General features: G+C 35.8%; 2 protein-coding genes across 2 annotated transcripts; one reads left to right on the top strand and one right to left on the bottom strand.

Annotated features, from left to right (window-relative positions):
- Positions 1-18,275: 18,275 nt before the first annotated feature.
- Positions 18,276-18,728, bottom strand: LOC105951630 (auxin-responsive protein SAUR72). The gene has a single exon (XM_012975080.2). It carries the CDS (start codon positions 18,726-18,728, stop codon positions 18,276-18,278), a length of 453 nt encoding a protein of 150 aa, XP_012830534.2.
- Positions 18,729-18,948: 220 nt separating this feature from the next.
- Positions 18,949-20,886, top strand: LOC148771009 (protein FAR1-RELATED SEQUENCE 5-like). The gene is made up of 2 exons (XM_088817445.1): positions 18,949-19,283; positions 19,660-20,886. The coding sequence occupies exons 1-2, from the start codon at positions 19,230-19,232 to the stop codon at positions 20,884-20,886; spliced, it is 1,281 nt and encodes a 426-aa protein (XP_088673571.1). The 5' UTR covers positions 18,949-19,229.
- Positions 20,887-21,144: the final 258 nt, after the last annotated feature.

The following is a 21,144-nucleotide window of genomic DNA, read 5'->3' as shown; positions in this document are numbered from 1 at the left end:
AAATACTTAAGCTAAAATATATTTTATTAATATTTATTTGAAATAGTTATATATCTTTACATTATACGTATACGTATAGAAATAATAAAATATAGATGATAGTAATATAGACAATTGTATAACCGATTTTGTTATATTCCTCCAACAAATACCAGTAAGGCAAGACGATGGGGGCCTTGGGACGAGAGATTTCGACTTTAGGTGCATGAGTATAATTATTAGCTAATATGCCCGCTTGGGTGTAGCTCAACTGGTTCCGGAGGTGATAAGTTGGTGCAATGTCCTAGGATCGAATCCTGGCAGCCGCAGTGTGGGAATTTCAACTCCAATGAGGGTTGGTTCCTTGTGGGCACCAGGTCCGCGGACCTTTGAATTACCATGATTTACATTCCTCCATCAATCCTTGTCGGGCTAAGGGATGGGGGCCCTGGCGACGAGAAATTTCGCCTTTTGGTGCAATTATTAGCTAATATAAGTAGTAGTTAAACCATGTTTAATTAGTTAATAAATATTGTACGAAGTAACTGGCACACTCTATTCATTAGCTCTAATAACATTTCTTTTTTGGGACTAAAATTAGCTGTAATAACATAGATAGTAGTTTATTTCAATTTTTAGAGATGGTGCCTTTTGGTGCAATTATTAGCTAATATAAGTAATAGTTACACCATGTTTAATTAGTTAATAAATATTGTACGAAGTAACTGGCACACTCTATTCATTAGCTCTAATAACATTTCTTTTTTGGGACTAAAATTAGCTGTAATAACATAGATAGTAGTTTATTTCAATTTTTAGAGATGGTCTAACACTGTATTCAATTATTCATCATAAAGATAAAAATAAAAGGTAAAATAAAAACAAAAAAATAAGATATTTTGTAAAATTTTAATTTACACCCAATAAAATTTTAATTTACTCGCATCATATGAGATGTACTGAAATGTCAAAAATGCCCTTCAAACATACAATAATTATAAATTTATTACATATAAATAGTCGTTTTTCTTCTCAACTATGTCGTGCCCTAATTTTGGAAGGTGAGAACTGACGTCCACATTAGCAATCTCCCATGACTCCCGACCGTCGTCCTCCGTCGTGGCCAAAAGACGCCGTTGAAGAGCCCTCCATTAGCGCTTCGAATAATCTTATGCGATTAAGACGTGGCGAGTATTCAGAACTTGATTCTGCAACAACAAATCATCAAATCCAGTTGAAACTCGAGATGCCGTAGTACTCCAATTCAAGAAATCATTACAAGTTCATCTTAAATTGTGTGCCGAATGTGTTCCAATTAGGGTTTCGTGAGGGGGAAACGAGAGAGAAGAAGATAAGGACATGCCACGTGATTTCCGATGATATGCTTTTCTTCATTAATGAAATCTCCGCAGTTAACTACTTGATAATTGTGATAATAGAATGTCTAATATAGTTATATATTTGATTTTTTTCTCTCTGCCATATCTATTGTTTAAAGCAATTTTATACAGAGCCAATTAAGGGTTATGGCAGAAATTGGTAGGTTTGCTGGGTTTTGCAATTGGGAATCTAAAGATCAAGACGAAGATGGGCAGATCATATAATATCATTTAAGGGCGTTTTGGACATTTCGCAACTAATACAAAATAAGACAGTAAAATCAAGGAAACAAAACATGAAATTGTTCATTAAGTGATTAGCATACACGTGACAATACCACAAACCAAAAGTAATATAATGTTTGTTGTTACTCATCAACATTTTAATCACAATATTACATATTACATCTTTACCTATCTATCCAAGTCATTCAACCAAAAGAGCAGTAGAGACTAATAGCATTCCCACTACATTAAATCTCAATTTTAAGATATTATGTTAAACCTTCACCATTTAATACACATGTAAAGTAAATTACCCGTTCTAGCCTTATACGTAGCGAATATTCTCTTAGTTTATTTATCTTATTTTTGGAATAGAGAAATCATTGTCTCTTGAACTTAGAGGTGGAAAATCGAACATACCGGATCAAAAATTACTTTCGGGAAATTTCTTAAGTGAAAAATCGATTCAAATTGCAATTCTGATTGCTTTTACAATTGAATTTTCATTCAAACTTCGGGAATTTTGAAAAGAAAAACAAAAATATATACTTTTAAAATATTTTCCATTCATATGGGGGGAAGGGACACGTAGCAGCAGAAGACCTATCCGATATTTATCACTGGGTATGGGTCGAAGAAGGCGGGGGAGGCTAGATTTCAAGCAAGTGGCATGCCTATGTTGAAGAGGAAGATTTTTAGTTTTGTATAGATTTATTTTACTGCTTCGATATTATAGATCGTTCGATGATTCAATGTATCGTTCCATCTCAATTTTGAAAAGGCAAATATCATTTCAAGAATAAATCTCATGCTTTTGTGTTGATTTAAGCCTCGTTTGGTTTCCAATATAAAATTAAATAATTTACTGAAACTCAATTATATTATTGGACCTTCGATGATCCAATAAAAAACATGGCTAAAAGATAAGATAAGACAAATGATAACACAGGTCGACCCTGACAAGTTATTGATGATACCAAACATCAAATAAAATTCAATTATGTAGTTAATCATGACTAATCTTCCCAACCAAACGAGTACTTAATATTTACTTGTAATTTTTATTCATTTAAGTCAACACATTGTTTATGTATTGGGGGTTGAAGATATAATTGGGCTAGCTAGAACAGATATCCATTCCTCATGAATCATGATATCAGCTCCCTGGACTTGAATAGTACTTCAATTTTCTTAATTAATACATCATTTATCTTATATATGAAAGAAAGAAACATTAGGGCAACCCTAACAAACTCTAATGTCACTTTTGTATTTCTTTTTTATTATTTTTGATTTTTATCAAATTTTCATCTCTTAAATATTATTTTAAATATTAATTTAAATGTTATTTTCGAATTTTATCAAATTTATATCTCCTAAATATTATTTTTGATTTTTATCATATTTTTATCTCCTATATATTATTTTTGATGTTTATCAAATTTTTATCTTCAAAATATTATTTTCGATTTTTATCAAAATTTTATCTCCTTAATATTATTTTCGAATTTTATCAAATTTATATCTCCTAAATATAATTTAAATATTTTTTTTTATTTTTAGCAGATTTTTATCTCCTATATATTATTTTCAAATTTTATCAAAATTTTATCTCCTAAATATTATTTTAAATACTATTTTTGATTTGTATCAAATTTTTATGTCCTAAATATTATTTTAAATATTATTTTAGAATTTTATCAAATTTATATCTCCTAAATATTATTTAAATATTTTTTAACAGTTTTATCAGATTTTTATCTCCTAAATATTATTTTCGATTTTTATCAGATTTTTGTCTCTTGAATATTATTTTCGATTTTTATCAATTTTTTTATCTCATAAATATTATTTTAAAATCATCTTATATATAAAAGAAAGAAACGCTGGGCAACCCTAAAAAACTCTAATAGTTTTTATGTAATTATTTATTTTTAATATTTTTTCTCTACTAATTTTTAACTATAATTTTAACAATTATCAATCTCCGATTTTTCAACAATATATCTCAAATCTTAAGAGATAAAGATAATATACGATTTTTTAAATCTTAATCTATATATTTGGATTACAAATCTTAATACGTAAGATTTAAAAAAATCAATGTTATATAAAATATGAATGATACTACATTATTAAATTTTACTATGATAGTGTGCGATATTTTCTTATTATGTATTAAATTGATTGTTTTTTTTTTCACTTTTGAAATAATATCCCGTGCATCGCACGGGAAGAAAATGCTAGTTATTAAAAAAACAAACTATCCTTTGATTATCTTAAATTGAAAAAAACATTGAACTTATATTTTTAAACCGCAAGTATACTCCTTATTTATTTATAGTCTACAAATAGCATCTTTTCGGAGACGTATATTTTTAAGGGAAAATGAGGGATAACCCCCTCAATACATAAAATAATAGAGTCTAGGCCCATTTTAACATTTATCATTTGTAAAGAAATCTAAAAATTAACATTAGGAATTGTGAGACCCTCCTCACGTGTTTATTATTCCAATTTTGTCATTTGTTTCCCTACTCTTTCTCTCTCTCCCCCCTCTCTTCTCAACCGTCCTTTTGAGTGTTGTTCTTTTATTATTTTTCTTCTCTCTCCTCTCTCCTCTTTTCTCTCTCTTCCATATTTTCTTCTCTTCTCGTATCTTTTTGTGTTATTCCTTCTCTCCCTCTCTCATCTCCTCTCTCTCTCTCTCTCTCTCTCTCTCTCTCTCTCTCTCTCTCTCTCTCTCTCTCTCTCTCTCTCTCTCTCTCTCTCTCTCTCTCTCCTTTCTCTTCCCTCATTTCCTCTGTTCTCGTCTGTTTCTGTTTCATTTTTTCTGTTTATTTTTCTCTATTTCTTCTCACTATTTTATCTTTTCTTCTATATCTCATTTTTTTGTCGTTGAAATCAATCTATTTTCTACTCTATGAAATTCATGTTTTCACCGGAGATGAGATTTTTATCATGCGTATTCAATTTTATAACACCACAATATCTTAAATTGAAAAATAATATAGTGAATTAATGAAGAAATTATAGATGACTACCAATTTTTTTATAGTTGACATCGGAACAATTATAGTTGACTATCTAATTTTTGTAGTTGACTCTGGCAACAATATGTTTAACTACCAATTTTTTTATAGTTGGCATCGTAAAAATTATAGTTGACTATATAATTTTTTATAGTTGACTTTGGAAAAAATATAGTGAACTATCCGATTTTATAGTTGACTCTGAGTGTAGATTACTACAATATTTTATGTTTTTCGACAACAATGATCTCCTCTTTGTTGTGGACTCTTGATAAAACAAATTTCATAGGAAATACATATTTATGATTCAACAAATAGTGCGACCATAGATCTGTAGATCTAAAAAACAAGCTTGTTTACAAACTTCATTTTTGAGTAATCAACCATGGAAGAATTTTGAACCGTCGCATATGGTCGTTGCGTACTGTTGCATACCGTTGATGTAGGAGACTTTGATTTGTCTTTCGGAGTCGCTGAGAAGGGTGTCAAAAACAGAAATTATGTGGTAAATGTACATAGATTAGGTTAATAGATGTCGAGGGGAGCGATGGGTGTATAAGAAATTACCTGTCTTCTTCTTGCTACCTTTCACCATTGTTGCTGACAGGGGCGAGTCCACTCAAGGGCTAGGGTGGACTCAAGCCCCCCCTCACTTCAAAATTTTTCTCTACTATATATATATATATATATATATATATATATATATATATATATATATATATATATATATATATATATATATAATATGTATTTTTTTTAATTTTTTAGCCTAATCAATTATATTATTTTATTCGGTTACTTTTACTCTATTTAAGCCAATTTATTTAAAGTCCCCTCAGTTCTCAAAGCCCCCTTCATGTCTGACTTGTCTATATTTTCTATTTTCCAACTTCGTTCTCGTTCTTTGAAAAAGGAAAAAAAACTTTGTTTTATTGTATAGTTGTACTAATGGCGGTTAAATAGCTACCCGCAACTGATCAAACGCACACCGGCGATCAATTAACGTTTGACGTCTTTTCTTTCATCTTAATTTTCATAATGAATATTAATTAAAAGTCCATTGTGTAAATTTCATAATCGAGTTGATATAAATGTTTCTTAGACTCTTATGGCAATTTAACTTTTGCGATTCACTTTGGTATTATTTTCAGAATATTGAAAATGGAGGAAAAACAATTCATATCAAATTTTTATCTTACATTTCTTTGATAGCAAAAAAAATTTCGGGGGCTCTGCCCCCGTACCCCCGATATGTTTAAGCCCCCCCTCACAATTTTTTCTGGCCTCGCCACTGGTTGCTGACCTGTATTTCTCAACGATTGCACTCAAAAAATTTTTGTTTTTAAGAAATGTAAGAAACTAGGGCATTGTTGCGACTGGGAAAGGATCCAATATATTTGCAGATTTGTTTTGCTATTTTCTTGGCATAAACATAGCCGACTAGCGAAAGTTGGGGAGACTATATTGACGTTGAAGCAGTTTTATGGAAAATAGTGGAGGATCATTGCTATTAGAAATTATGAGGATAGTTCAATAATTGTTAATTGTGAGGGGGTTTGACCCATTAAAAATGATGTGAGGTGGTTAGTCCTAATATTTTTCCTAACGAGGGGTTATATTTCATTAACCCATATTTTTAAAGTAAACATAACCCCGCCCCCAATAGTAGTGTCGTGTTATAATATATCACAATTCAAATTAATGTGTGAGACTGATGTATTGATTCGATTGCCCCTCGTGGAGTTGGTTGTGGCATTTCGGTGTGAAGGATGTTTCCAACGTTGTCTGTTTATACTATGTACACGTTTTATTTGTATTCTTTTTTCGATCGTATGAAATTTACCTCTCGATATTGTTTATTTGGTTTTTTTAGTTAACACATTTTTATCTTCGAACTGATCCACGTGCATCACATGGTTAAGTATTAAATATATATTTAAGGTAAACATAACTGTAAATGGCGTATTTATACAACTTACCTAATTTATTTTTTTTATGCACTTTATGAAATTTTGTAATTACACTTAGAGGGTGTTTGGCTAAGTTTATAAGAGATGAATAGGAGATTTATGATGTTTTAGAGCTTATAAGATCTTCCAAAGTGTTTGGTAAATTTTTAAAACAAGATCTTAATTTTTTTAGAATAAGTTGTTAGAGAAAAATTAAGATCTTTAAAAAAAAATACCTATACCCCCACCTTTTTATTTAAGATCTTATATTGAGTAAAAATAGTAAATAAGCTCATTATCCAAACACTCTAAATAATAATTCTAAAAATAAGATGCAATAATTTATCAACTCTTAAAACATCTTATCTGACGTAAAGAGTTTATCAGCTATTTAAAATAAGCTTAGCAAAATCCACTATTTTGAGTTGAATGTATACATTTATATATACATTTTATAAATAGTTGAATGACTAGCTTGGATTTACCAATAGCTCAGAAATTGATATATATATATATATATATATATATATATATATATATATATATATATATATATATATATATATATATATATATATATATATATATATATATATATATATATATATTATCCCAACTTTTGCTTGATAATAATTAAATAGGATATAAATTGTCAACCAAATTTAAATATGTATGTTTATGTATATACGTGCGTATGAGTTATGACATCATTTTATTCGTATTAACAGATCGATGATTAAAGAATTCCATGAAGATGGAGATCGACATCACTCACATTATATCACATTATTCGACCAAAAACTATTTAACTTACCCGGACCCCCTCAAACGGGTCGGTTCCGAGTCTAAGACCCGACAAATCCTTACTCATTGCTATCCCTAATCGACATCACTCACATTTTATATATGTATAACTACTACATATTCGTCCTTGCATTTCGATTGGATATATAGTGTTTTTCTTTTTGTAGTTGATTTCATGTCCAGCGTTTCTTTTTTTTGTTTTTCGAATTTTCCGTAATTCACGCTAAAATTGGCGTGAGTTGAGTTGCGTTCGCCAAGGCCAAACCAGGCATGAAAAACCCAATTCATGCCAAAGAACAAAAGTCAAACGCCCAAAAAAATTATTACCCTAAAATATTCTTTGGTACGTAGGTGAGGGGACGACTACTACTCATACATCCGTTATTTGTTTGCAATTATTGACTTTAATTGATTAAATAGTAGATGTTAGTTAAATAATATATTCTATTGACAATGTTAGAATTATTTCGTGCAAATTAATTATATATTTGTGTCCGATAAATTCCAGATTCAGTTTTAGATACTGTTTTACTGTTTTACGAAGAGTTGCAACAGTTAATGGAACAGTAATAAAAAGACACAAATTTTAAAGTGGTTCGGATACAATTGTACCCTACATCCACGGGGACCTGCAAATGAAATTTACTAATTTTTAGTTTTACGAATACAGTAATAGGACTTAATCGAAATACAAAGACTCCCTCTTTGTCGACGCCGTTCTTGTATACTACGCTGAATTATCAATCTTCACTTTGCACCACGTCCCTAGTTCCGCACGGTTGAAATTCCTTCAACGCTGAGTCCCTTAGTCGGCGGATCGACCTCCTCCCGAGATCTTCTGAGTTCTCCTCCCGAAGAACCGATCTTCTTTTCACGTGAAAGAAGCAAATCTTTGAATATACTTTTCTTCTCGAATAAGATCAGCTACCAGGAGCAACAACGTAAAGAGCAGAAAATAACTTTTCTCTCACACAAAAGGGACGGCCTCCAAACACGATGATGCTCCTATATTTATAATTCCTTAGTTGAATAGAAGAGCCCTACAAAAGATAAGAGCCCATTAAGTTAGTTGTAATCTCACGTAAGGAAAAGGAGTTGTGTAACAAAGGAAAGTCTTTCTCAAGAAAATTCCTTGTTAACAAAACACTTAGGCAATTAAATAAATTTATGACAAAATAAGAGTTTAAAGAACTAAGGAAACTTCCCTAGCTTTATACACGTTTTTCACACACGTGCTGAAAATCCAAAATTAGAATCCTCTCGGATTCTAACAATCTCCCCATTTGTCATCTATTTATTACAATCAAGTCCTCCCCCTTAATCAAATACCTGAGAAAACATTAAACTGCATAATAGAGTGACTGTTAGAACAGTTAAAGAAAACAGCAGTTAACAAAACAGGAAAAAAGTTAAGCCTAGCAGACTATTAGAGGCCGTTGTTCAGAAAATGAATTCGACAACCACAAAAAAACTATAAAAATAAACTAATCCAGACTATCTTCAGCATCAACGAACAACTCCTCTTCATCATTCGTATCGACTTCAGCTGTTGTACCATCAAATGTTGGAACAGTTGGAGCAACAGTTGGATCAGTAGTTCCAGCAGCTGCATCAGCTCCCCCTTTGTCATTTATTGATTATAATCATTTTCTCCCCCTGAGTAAAAAACCTGAAAATAAAACAATCAGATGAAAGACGGAATTAATAAAACTAAAGATCATTATTAGCATTAAAGGAACAGCTCATCATCTCCATCTCTTTCCGCAACAAGAGTGGCATCAACTGCTGCAATAGTGAGTGCCACAGTTTCAGCAACTGTTCCCACAGTAGTGGCTTCGGAAGGTGGTTCACAACGGAGTCAAATCCCCCTGCATGTGTTTCTCCCCTGTAAATGATCCTTAGACAGCTCCTCTTGTAAATGACTTCATTCTTGTGAAGATCTAAACCAATTAATGACAATAAACACAATATTAGAAAAAGTGAAATTCCTTCTATTTTGGATACACACGTTCATGTGTTAGTGTGGAGAGATAAATTATTTCTTCTCAAATTATCTAATGAGATAACTAAGGAAGATATGTTCCTCATATTAATACAAATCTCCATAGAATTCCACTTCGTGTTGTGGACTTAGATACCCACCGAGATTCTAACACTCGCCCCCTTTGGCATTGATTGGTCAGAACATTTACTCCCCCTAAATATATGATACATGCATGAACAAGGGTCAGCAAATTCAAAATAACATCTGCAAATATAAACAGTTGCAGCAGTTTATCAAACAGTTCAACAGATAGTGTACAGTTGTTCAATTTAGCAAAGAACAACAAAAAATATGCAGTGGCAGAATCAACTTCCCTTTACAATGAATTCCTCCTTATTTGTCCAATATTTCTGCACTATTCCAACAACTGTATGACGCATTGTCTCAACAGTTGTCTGAACTCCCCCTGCATTCCTGCACTGTTCCAGCAACTGTCTGATGCACTGTCGCAACAGTTGTCGGAACTCCCCCTATGTGAGCAAGGGTAGTAAAATAGTCGAGCTTTTTCTTCAGTTCTGCTGCACGAGCTACCGCATCCTAATATTCAGACGAGAGATGCGAGATAAAGTCCGAGAGCAAGGGCTCGGTGGTAGGAGGGGAAGCCTTGCGACGAGATTTGACAGACTTGGAAGATGATGTCGGTCGGCAGGGCAAATCATCCACGCGTGGTTAATCAGAGGAAGGATTCACAATTTTAGAGTGAATAGAGAGTGGAAGCGGAAGAGATGGTACCGCATTACGACGATTGCGGACATAACCCTGATGACAGAGAAGCCGGTAGATTAAGGAAGGAAACGGTAGGGAGTACGCAGTGGATTTCGATCCGGCTTGGTCAAGAATTTTTTCAAACAGGAACTGAGCCATGTCAAACGGGGTGGCTGTACCGATGTAAATAGAGAAGAAGCCCCTTTCGTCTAGTCAAGATTCCATGATGGGCAGTGGGGAACCAATTCGCTGCTCCAATTGAGAACAAAAGACGATAGGTCATGGAAAGAGAAGTCGTGTCGAGTGGCCATGATCCCGTGCGACCTCCATTAAGAGTGGAGATAACCACCGCATCAGAAACAGTTGGGGGAACAACTCCAACAGTGCGGAGATCAAACAGTTCGGCTATGCGGGCATAATTAAACTCATATACACGTTTAAACACGTAAACTCGTTCATAGAACGGACTTCGACAGTCAGACACACCACGAGCTAAATATGCGTAAAAATCGTACACAGCTTGACTCTCAAAATGCTCGATTCGAGAGACTGTATCATAAATACCAATTCCACGGAGAATACCAGTAATACCAAACGCATCAAAAACGGGCCCCAAAGGACGCTCGGAGGCGACGGAGCGTTGACTTACCAAATACCACCGAGATTGGTTCGATGGAAGAAAGAAATGGTGACTGAAAGCATCAGCGGCACAGATGGGTAGTACAAGATCAGGGTCCGATGAAGCAGCGGCAGCCCGAGCACGTGAGGTAGAGGCACCGTGAGTGGGCGGTGGAGGAGCACGGCGGCAAGAGCGGTGGAGCGGGGCCGGAGGTGGCGGTGTATCAGAGTCATCGTAATCAACAGCTGTGCCCTTCCCTTTGTGATCCGGCGAGGCAGAGCCAGAAGGAGGTGGTGGGGAAACCGATGGCTGTGCAGACGGTGGTGGTGACGCTTGAGCAGCCGGTGAAAGCGGCTGTGGTGACGCTTGAGAAGGTGGGGCTGATGTCGGAGAGTAGGTAAATGGTGACGGCGGCGTCACTGGCGGCGACGGCGGTGGAGAAACCCTAGGAACCAAAACAATTGGCAGATTGCCAAAATTGTCAGCGGAGGCGGCCGTGAGGAGGAGTGGGGGCTCCCAAAATGCGAGAGGCATGGCATCCGATGGCTCCCGGAAGGCAGATTGGCGACCGGAGCGGCGAGGCGGCGGTGGATGCGCCGGAGACGTGGTTGCTGGTCGAGAAGTCCCCCTTTTGGACGACGAGGATGAAACACCGATGTTTTTTCGTTTCCCCATGACGATGTTGTTGATTCCCTTCGATTTTGTTGAAATTTTGGGAGTTTGCTGCAAAAGAAGAAGAAGAAGCAAACAGAGCAGTAGGGAAGAAGAGAAAAAAATTGGAGAGAGAAAAAAAACGTGAAGAGGTGATTATCCAGGGATGACTGTTGGTCTGCTCATGGGTAGTTTAGCAATTTGGAAGAGTATAGTGATAAAATTGCAAATATGATTATTATGCTCACAATAAATTCAATTAATGAAGACCAAATTCAGATATATCACACTCTCAACCGTCGCATATGAAGCCCAACACACTTCAAATAAACTTCGAGAAGAAAAAAAATGCTCAGAACAGTGGGTTACTCCGAAGAAATCTATTGCCGCCAAAAATTACGAACTCACCCCCGGTTTTTTTTTTTTTTTTTTTTTTTTTAAATAAATGCCTAACATGCAGAGGTGAATAACAAGGACGCAAAATAAACGTGAGATAGAAAAAAAAATATGAGTGAATAAACACAAGTGAATAGGATACTATTAGGACTATCAAACCCATGGGGTTTATCTTCAATTTTAACAAAAAACAAGCTCCAAGAGACAGACTAAGGAGACTAACAACAAATTTAGTACCCTCAAATCAAGCACAAAAACGCTCTTATTAGGTAGCATACACACACTACCAATGGTAGCTTTTTCATGAAGGGCAGAGCAATTAAAATAGCGAGATAATTATGGTCGTGCAATGTGTAGTCCCCTGGGCTTTCTAATTGAGCCGTGTAGTGAGTGTTCGGTCATGTGGTTTACCGGCTCGACTCAAAAAGGCTTCGAACTATTCACTGACCGTATATAAAATTTATAATGGTCGTGCAATGTGTAGTCCCCTTTGGCTTTCTAATTGAGCCCTGTAGCGAGCTTTCGGCCACGTGATTTACTGACTCAACTCAAAAAGGCTTCGAACTATTCACAGACCAATTGATTGACATTAAATATAGTATTAACAAAAATTCAAGAGTAGCTTTCACTCATTTGGAGAGGCAGCTTTTCCTTATGAGAGTGTTTAACCATGACGAGACTGTGAAGGGTAGTAAATAAGCTAAAGTCTTTGTAGCTATCATTTGGGGATTGATGAAGTTCTACCTCACAAAGTTCGAAAGTACAGATAATATCCAATACACAAGAGTTTTCATCACATGCAGTATGTCTAATGCATAACCTAGATGAACAAAATGCAGTATGTGTGATGTGTCCCTAAAATCTTAAAAGTTGCAAGTCTGGACACCGACTGTTGCAACAGTTTATGCAACTGCACAGGTCAGACAATACAGATTCCAAGCGAATTTCGCAAGGAATCGAACTTTGTGCATCTAGGGGTTTAGTAAAGATGTCAGCAAGTTGTTTTTCCGTTGTGACATACTCTAATGAGACAGTTCCTTCCTCTACCAGATTTCTAATGAAATGTTAACGAATTTCAATATGCTTAGTTCAAGAGTGCTGTACTGGATTCTTGGAAATATTAATTGCACTCATATTGTCACAATAAATATGCAATAAATCTTGACTAATACCATAATCACATACCATTTGTTCCATCCATAAGAGTTGAGCACAACAACTACCTGCGGCGATATATTCTGATTCGGCAGTGGAAAGTGAGATACTATTCTGCTTTTTGCTGTACCAGGAGACGAGATTATTCCCAAAATAGAAACATCCTCCCGTCGTGCTTTTTCGATCATCTGCTTCACCTGCCTAATCAACATCGCTAAAACCTATCATGCTTCGATATAGTGTGGGATCTACAGAGGTTGCATCCAACTGTCGCGACAGTTTGTCGTTCGTTCCCGTAGGAGTTCTTGCCATTTCCTTGTAGTCCACCTTGGGTTTACCTCTGGTTTGAATTCCTTCTTCTACCGGACCAATGACTTGATCGACTGGATGATTCTTCTTGACTCTTTTTTAGGGTTCCTTATGAGTTTGGTCATCCAATTCGAGAGGGCTGACTTCAGCTTCATCTCCTGTTTCAGAATCAGCGTCACTTTCTTCTGAAATGGTAGAGGTTACATCAACTGTTGGAACTGTTGGTGTGACACTAGAGCTGTTATCTGATTCCTTTGTTGGTTCCTCTTCCAGTGGACCAGTAGATACAAGAATATAGCAGTTGTCAGATGATCGGGTTCCTTGAATAACATAATTCTCGTCTTTGTCTAAGACTCGACATGTGAATTTGTTGAATCTGACTTCAAGATCTTGATCACATAACTGGCTGATGCTTATCAGATTTGACGTGAGTCCTTCTACAAGTAGTACATTCTTCAGCTTTGGCAGATTCTCATGATTTAGCGATCCTTTCCCTATCACTTCACCATTTTTCCCGTTTCCAAAGGTAACAGCTCCACCGGTGATTTGTTGATAGTTTTTCAGAAACTCTTTAACACCAGTGATACGTCGTGAACATCCACTGTCAAAATACCAATCATTAGCAGTACTTGCTTTTAAAGAAGTAATGGCAGATAAACATTTAAACGTGGACTTTTCAACCCAATTTTTTTGCTGAGGCCTATTGGAAATATCAATTTTATTTTTGGGTTTTTGAGAGGGTGAAGGAGCGTAACCAGCCCTAGCAGAGTACAGAGAACGAGCCACTAGTTTTTTCACAAGTTTTAAATATTTGAAACATCTAGGACGTATGTGACCTGGATTTTGACAGAAAAAACAGGTGGGAATAAACCTTTTCTTTGAATGGTGCTTCGTTGCTTCAACAGTTGCACTTGTTTGTGCGACAGAAGCTTGTTTAACAAAGTTGATTTTTCTGTTTTGATCTTCCTTTCGCTTTAGATCAACTTTGGGTAGCTGACTTCCTCCTATGCCTAGACGATTATAGTTTAGCTTATTGTTGTTTAAGATTTCATCTAGATTACTTGTACCCATGTTCAATTTAGCAATTGCTTCTTGAGTTTGAGTAAGTTTAGCCTGCAAACCATTTTTCTCTTGATCACTAGATATGACCCTCTCCTCAAGATCGTAGAGATTCTTACCTTTAGTGTCTTGTTTTCCTCTATAAGAACAAGCTTCTCCTTTTCCAGGAAGTTATTTACCTTAACAACGTCGAGCCATTTTTGGTACATTTTTTCATATACCTCATTTACTTCGTCCAAGGTTGGTTCTTCCTCATCACTGCTGCTGTTTGGATCCTCTGCAAAAGAAGAATTTTCGTTTAGATTTTTGTCATAATCAGAACACACATTTTCATACCTGGATTCTGTTTTACAGTCTGTTGCAACAGTTGATTATGAGCTGTCCAGAGGAACTTTGCTGCTGAATGCCACAAAGTTAGTGACTTGATCGTTGTTTCTTTGGTCGTCATCAGATTCTTTTTCATCGCTCCAAACAGTAGTAAGTGACATTCTTTTCTTTTTGTTCAGGGTGTTTGCGCATTCTGATTGAATGTGACCAAAGCCTTCGCATTCTCGGCATTGTATCCTTCTTGGTTTTGACTCATCTGAGTTATCTTGATTTGAGTTTCTCCTAGAGTTTTGAAAGTTCACGGGTTTCCCTGTGTTGGGAAGGTTTCCCCTTTTACCGATATTTTTGAGAATTTCCCAAAGTTTTTCGATAGTAGTGCCAAGGATTCTTCTACCGTCTGCTCATCTTCTTGAGTTGACGAATTTTGGGGTGTTGCATATGAAGTTTCTGCTTGAAAGGCTATCTTCTTTTCTCTAGGCTTTTCACGATGATTTTCACCATGATTGAGTTCTTGTGCTAGAAGTTTCCCCATGAGTTCGTCTAGTTTGAGCGTGTCAACATCTCTGACTTCTTCAATGGCAGCAATTCGGTAAGCAAATCTTTCAGGTAATGAGCGCATCGCTTTTCTCACTAGTTTTCTTTCCGAGTAAGGTTCACCGAGTGCGTATGATTCATTGGAGATATCACATAGTTTAGCATGGAAGTCACTGATCGTCTCATTCTCCTTCATCTTCAAATTTTCGAATTTGGTGGCCAGCATCTGTAACTTGGATGTCCTTACAGTTGACGTTCCTTCGTATGTGACTTGAAGGATTTCCCAAGCTCTTTTTGCAGATTCACATGACGCTATTAGTTTAAATTGATTATCATCAACACCACTAAATATTGCGTTTAGGGCCCTTGAGTTGTAGTTTGCGAGTAGTATCTCTCCATCACTCCAATCTGCTTCTGGTTTGAATACTTCCACTTTGTCTTTTCCTTTGATCATGGGAGGTGTCCAACCAGTTATGATGGCGCGCGATGCTCTCTCATCTATGGATTTGATAAACATCTTCATTTTTTATTTCCAGTATGAGTAGTTGGAGCCGATTAGGAGAGGTGGGCGAGTAGTTGAAGATCCTTCTCGTTGAGTATTCATATCTGCACAAAATAAGAGTAATCAGTTCCCAAAATCTCACTAGATGTATTTAGTGACAGGCTCTTGATGCCAATTGTTAGAATTATTTCGTGCAAATTAATTATATATTTGTGTCCGATAAATTCCAGATTCAGTTTTAGATACTGTTCTACTGTTTTACGAAGAGTTGCAACAGTTAATGGAACAGTAATAAAAAGACACAAATTTTAAAGTGGTTCGAATACAATTGTACCCTACATCCACGGGGACCTGCAAATGAAATTTACTAATTTTTAGTTTTACGAATACAGTAATAGGACTTAATCGAAATACAAAGACTCCCTCTTTGTCGACGCCGTTCTTGTATACTACGCTGAATTATCAATCTTCACTTTGCACCACGTCCCTAGTTCCGCACGGTTGAAATTCCTTCAACGCTGAGTCCCTTAGTCGGCGGATCGACCTCCTCCCGAGATCTTCTGAGTTCTCCTCCCGAAGAACCGATCTTCTTTTCACGTGAAAGAAGCAAATCTTTGAATATACTTTTCTTCTCGAATAAGATCAGCTACCAGGAGCAACAACGTAAAGAGCAGAAAATAACTTTTCTCTCACACAAAAGGGACGGCCTCCAAACACGATGATGCTCCTATATTTATAATTCCTTAGTTGAATAGAAGAGCCCTACAAAAGATAAGAGCCCATTAGGTTAGTTGTAATCTCACGTAAGGAAAATGAGTTGTGTAACAAAGGAAAGTCTTTCTCAAGAAAATTCCTTGTTAACAAAACACTTAGGCAATTAAATAAATTTATGACAAAATAAGAGTTTAAAGAACTAAGGAAATTTCCCTAGCTTTATACACGTTTTTCACACACGTGCTGAAAATCCAAAATTAGAATCCTCTCGGATTCTAACAGACAAGATCCAAATTAACTCGATCATACCTGCAATAAAAAAAAGTTATTAGTTGTCATTCCCTTGCGATTAATTTTGTAGGTTATGCTGGAAAAAAAAAATATAATCTTACTCCTCTAAACGGTACAAAATATGATTTGATTAACGTTAAATAATAGAAGTGGATGAAAAATCAAAGTTAGCACCATATATAAATCTAATATATGGAATCGAACATCTTACTAACTAACTAATAACTAATTGGCCAATATTGAATCAATACAATCCGAATTAATGTGACCAATGTAATCGAACAAAAACCTAATTTTATTAGATAATAACATTTAATTGCCGTATTTTGTTTACGGTCCGAGTTACTTTCGGTCCAAATAAACTAACATTTAGTATTGCAAAATTGTGTATGCAATTAATGGCAATCGAACATACACCTAAAAACAGATGCTTGATCCGGTGATTTTCTTTCCTTTTAACTATTTGTAGAAGAGAAGAATTCATGCAGATTATCAACCCCGAGGCACATGTGAATACATATACATATATAATATGCGTCTGAGGCGCTATCAGTTGTTTTAAAACCAATTAGTACGTTACACAGTAAAGATGCAAATCTTAATTTTACAGTGCATTCAGCACACACAAGCGTCCGCGACATTCAATTTTAGTCTGATCCACCCATACCCACTAGCAGAGCCAGTTTGGAGCAAGGGTGTGCACTTGCACACCCTTGGACATGATTGTTATCGATAAACCAAATGTCATTATCGGGTAGGTCAGAAGTGAATCATCTCATTCAAACGATCATGTAAATTAATTATATCTTAAAAAAAACATTTAGTGTTATTTTACGTGTTTTCGTGTCAAAAAACTAATTTTGGGTGCCGCCCCCAAACCCCCCATAAGCTTACAGTGCTTCCTCTTTTATATATTTTTTCTAATTAAATTTCGAACACCCTTTAATAAATTTCTTATATTTGCCACAGGACCTCCAGTACTTGGACAATTGTTGCCGACTCCAAGTTATAACACAAAAGATTATACGCCAACAGCTAGTGTAAACCTATAACAAAAACAAAGTCACTCCTCTAAAAGTAAAATGATCAAGAAAAGAAAAACAAAAAATAAGAGATAACTGCAATCCAAAAACATAAGAACTAAGATTTCTTAGAACATACATTCATCACATATACATATATGATATGTTAAGCGTATATAATTCTTGTCCGATTCCGTTATAACTTTCCTCCCATTTCTCTGTGTTCATGTGAGGGTTTCACGTCTGTCAAACTCTATTCAAATTGTAATTTTCCTGCATAAAAACCACATGAATGAAATACAACTCGGTAAGCCAAATACTTTAATCTTTCTCTTATTCACATCGATCATGATTAATTGATTGCATATATATATATATATATATATATATATATATATATATATATATATATATATATATATATATATATATATATATATATATATATATATATATATATATATATATATATATATATATATATATATATTAAGACACTTGTTTGTATATATATGGCCTTAAAAGTGGTTTATCTTGAGCAAGTGCGGCGGAGTGAGAAGGCCGTAACCAGTGCCGCGTTTACCGGACCATCGGGCCGAACGAGCTGCACCCGAAACCCAAAGTATCCGATTCTTGATCACCATAAATATTACTATCCATTTCAGCCAATATCCTGCAGAAAAGATCCACTTCGCAAGGAATACGCAAAGGCCCTTCGACTTTGAAACCGTACTCCGACTCGGCATCCTCAAGCAGCCTCCGGAATAGAGGGTGATTCGCACATTCAGCCTTGATCACAAACCGCTGGTTTTCGGGGCCCACGTAGACCGAGAAGCACCCGGTCGGAGCCTTCTCTTTCGTCTTGTTTCTAGTGGTGGTGCTGCTGTGCCATGATCTGCTCTTGGTTAACCTGCTAATGCTATTGGATGATGATGAAGGTTTCTTTTGCCCATCGAACGATAGAAATCTCTCGAGTTTTTTCAGCACGGTACTTTGTACCTTCTTTTTTCGATCACCGTTTTCGACTTCCATGTGTATGTATATATATGTATATATATATGTGTGTATAAACTAGACCTTTTGTTTTTCAAGGTTTTCAGCCTCTGTCATAAGCCAAATAAGACATGGATCTCATTCTTGGCTTTGTTGAATTGCTCATTAATAATCTGGATTTAACAGGAAATTAAGACAGCTTATAAGTTAACAGGTTCAGAATATATATATATATATATATATATATATATAGGGGACAACTATTTTGAATACTAACTTTTGCTTAGTTGAATACCAAAAAAATAGAAATTAAATAATTAATTGTAAATTACTTTAATACCCTTAATGAAAATTAAAACCAAATAATATTACAAATACTATTTTTCTTTCTTAAAAACCAAATAATCAAAAACCTAAAAAAAACATTTCCCTCCTCACTCCCAAACCCCTCACCTCCTCCACCTCCTTCTTCTCCCTCCCCAAAAACCCTCCTAAAAAACCCCAAAACAAAAGAAATCAAAACCTTACACAACTTGCAAAATGGCCTCAAATGACAATAGAATGGTAGTTTACGAGCAAGGAGAACCCATTCAGGTATGTATTCATGTATTTTTTGAGCTAAAACATCGATTTTGAAATTTTTTTTTTTTAAAGCTCGCCATGTATTTTCGACACATACAGGTCGAAAATACACCTATTTTTCGACATGTATGTGTCGAAAATACCCTTAGATTTCGACGCCCAAGTGTCGAATTATGATGCAATTTTCGACACTTAAGTGTCGAAAATTACCCAAAATTTCGACACTTAAGTGTCGAAAATTGCATCATAATTCGACACTTAGGTGTCGAAAATTACCCAAAATTTCGACGCTTAAGTGTCGAAAATTTCATCATAATTCGACACTTAAGTGTCGATTTGGTTCCTGTTGCAAATTTACTTGTCTTATATTTTCGACACTTTTGTGTAGATCGATTGCACCCATTCATTTACCACGTCAGAAAAATTCCCAACAAAAGAAGCTTTAATGGCATGGGTTCGTGAAGTATGTAAAAGAATTGGAATGGTGTTAATGATTGGGGGTTCGAGTGACGGGGATAGAGGACGTAGGACACCGTATGTGATTGTTCGTTGTGAGCGTGGGGGCCATTATGTTGGCAAGAAGGTACCAGGTGAAGATGATCAAAGACCGGGAAAAAGGAGCACCGGTTCAAAGAAATGCAATTGTCCGTTTAAATTGAAGGGGACAAGGGAACACAAGGATGATGAAAAGGCTGAGTGGAAATTGGATGTTAGTTGTGGTATTCACAACCACAACTTATTCGAAAACTTGTACGGACACTCTTATGCCGGAAGATTATCAAAGGAGGATGTTTCCTTTGTTCACACTATGAAGAAAGCAATGGTGAAACCAAGGGCAATTCTAAGAGCATTGAAGCAAAAGGACCCGTCTAATGTAACTGGTATGAAGACAGTTTACAATACTATCTCTAAGTTAAATTTCAGTGAATTGGATGGGAGATCTCAATTGCAATCATTGTTTGTCAAGTTGAAAGAAGATGAATACCTCTCGTACCATAGATCGAACGAGTTGAATGCGATTACCGACTTGTTTTGGATCCACCCGAAATGCATTAAGTTGGCACAGTCGTATCCGTACGTATTCGTCATCGATTGCACGTACAAGACCAATCGTTACGGACTCCCATTTCTTGAGATTGTGGGTTTTACTTGTACCAACAAGACGTTCTCAATTGCCTTTGCTTACTTGGACCACGAAAAGACGGAAAATTTTGAATGGGCGTTGCGTTGTTTGAAGGAGGCCATGACCAGTTGTCCTCGGCCTAATTGTATTGTAACAGATCGAGATTTGGGTTTAATGAAAGCAGTGGCCAATGTGTATCCATCGAGTCATCACTTGCTGTGTCGGTGGCATGTGAACAAGAATATAGTGGCCAATTGTAAGAAATTGTTCCCAAAGGACATCACCAAATGGAAGCAATTTCAGTCGAGTTTTTCGGCTCTTATTGAAAGAAATACCATAGAGGAGTTCAATGAGGATTGGGAGGATTTGAAAAGAACATTTATTGGTTATCTCCCGGCTATAGAGTATGTAGCTAATTCATGGTTGGATCCGTACAAGGAGAGACTTGTATCGGTGTGGACAAATAAGTATACTCATTTTGGAACGTACTGATGAGATTACGAGGGCATTCGAATGATTCTTTCAACACTATACCAACTCAAGAGTCAGGAAAAAGCACTATACCGACACAAGAGTCGGTCAAACCATTATTTGAAGATGCAGATGTGGGATTGCCACCAGGTTTGATCGGCAAGAACAAGTACATTGACACGATCCATCCACGATTTCGTATGCACGTTCGAGAAATCGTCAATGTCGGTTCAGATGGACACTGTGGATTTCGGGCAGTTGCCTCTATGATGGGATTTG

This window comes from Erythranthe guttata, chromosome 4 (genome assembly GCF_056151865.1).
Source record: "Erythranthe guttata isolate IM_541 chromosome 4, IM_541, whole genome shotgun sequence".
NCBI lineage: Eukaryota > Viridiplantae > Streptophyta > Magnoliopsida > Lamiales > Phrymaceae > Erythranthe > Erythranthe guttata.
Note: the sequence above shows the minus strand (reverse complement) of the source record. Positions and strands in the feature narration are given on the sequence as shown.

What these genes read in the sequence shown, in the direction of transcription:
- LOC105951630 (XM_012975080.2), bottom strand. Translation starts at nt 18,728, where the DNA reads ATGGAAGTCGAAAACGGTGATCGAAAAAAGAAGGTACAAAGTACCGTG.
- LOC148771009 (XM_088817445.1), top strand. Translation starts at nt 19,230, where the DNA reads ATGGCCTCAAATGACAATAGAATGGTAGTTTACGAGCAAGGAGAACCC. An exon ending in AGCAAGGAGAACCCATTCAG is followed by an intron (nt 19,284 to 19,659) that starts GTATGTATTCAT and finishes ACTTTTGTGTAG; the next exon opens with ATCGATTGCACCCATTCATT.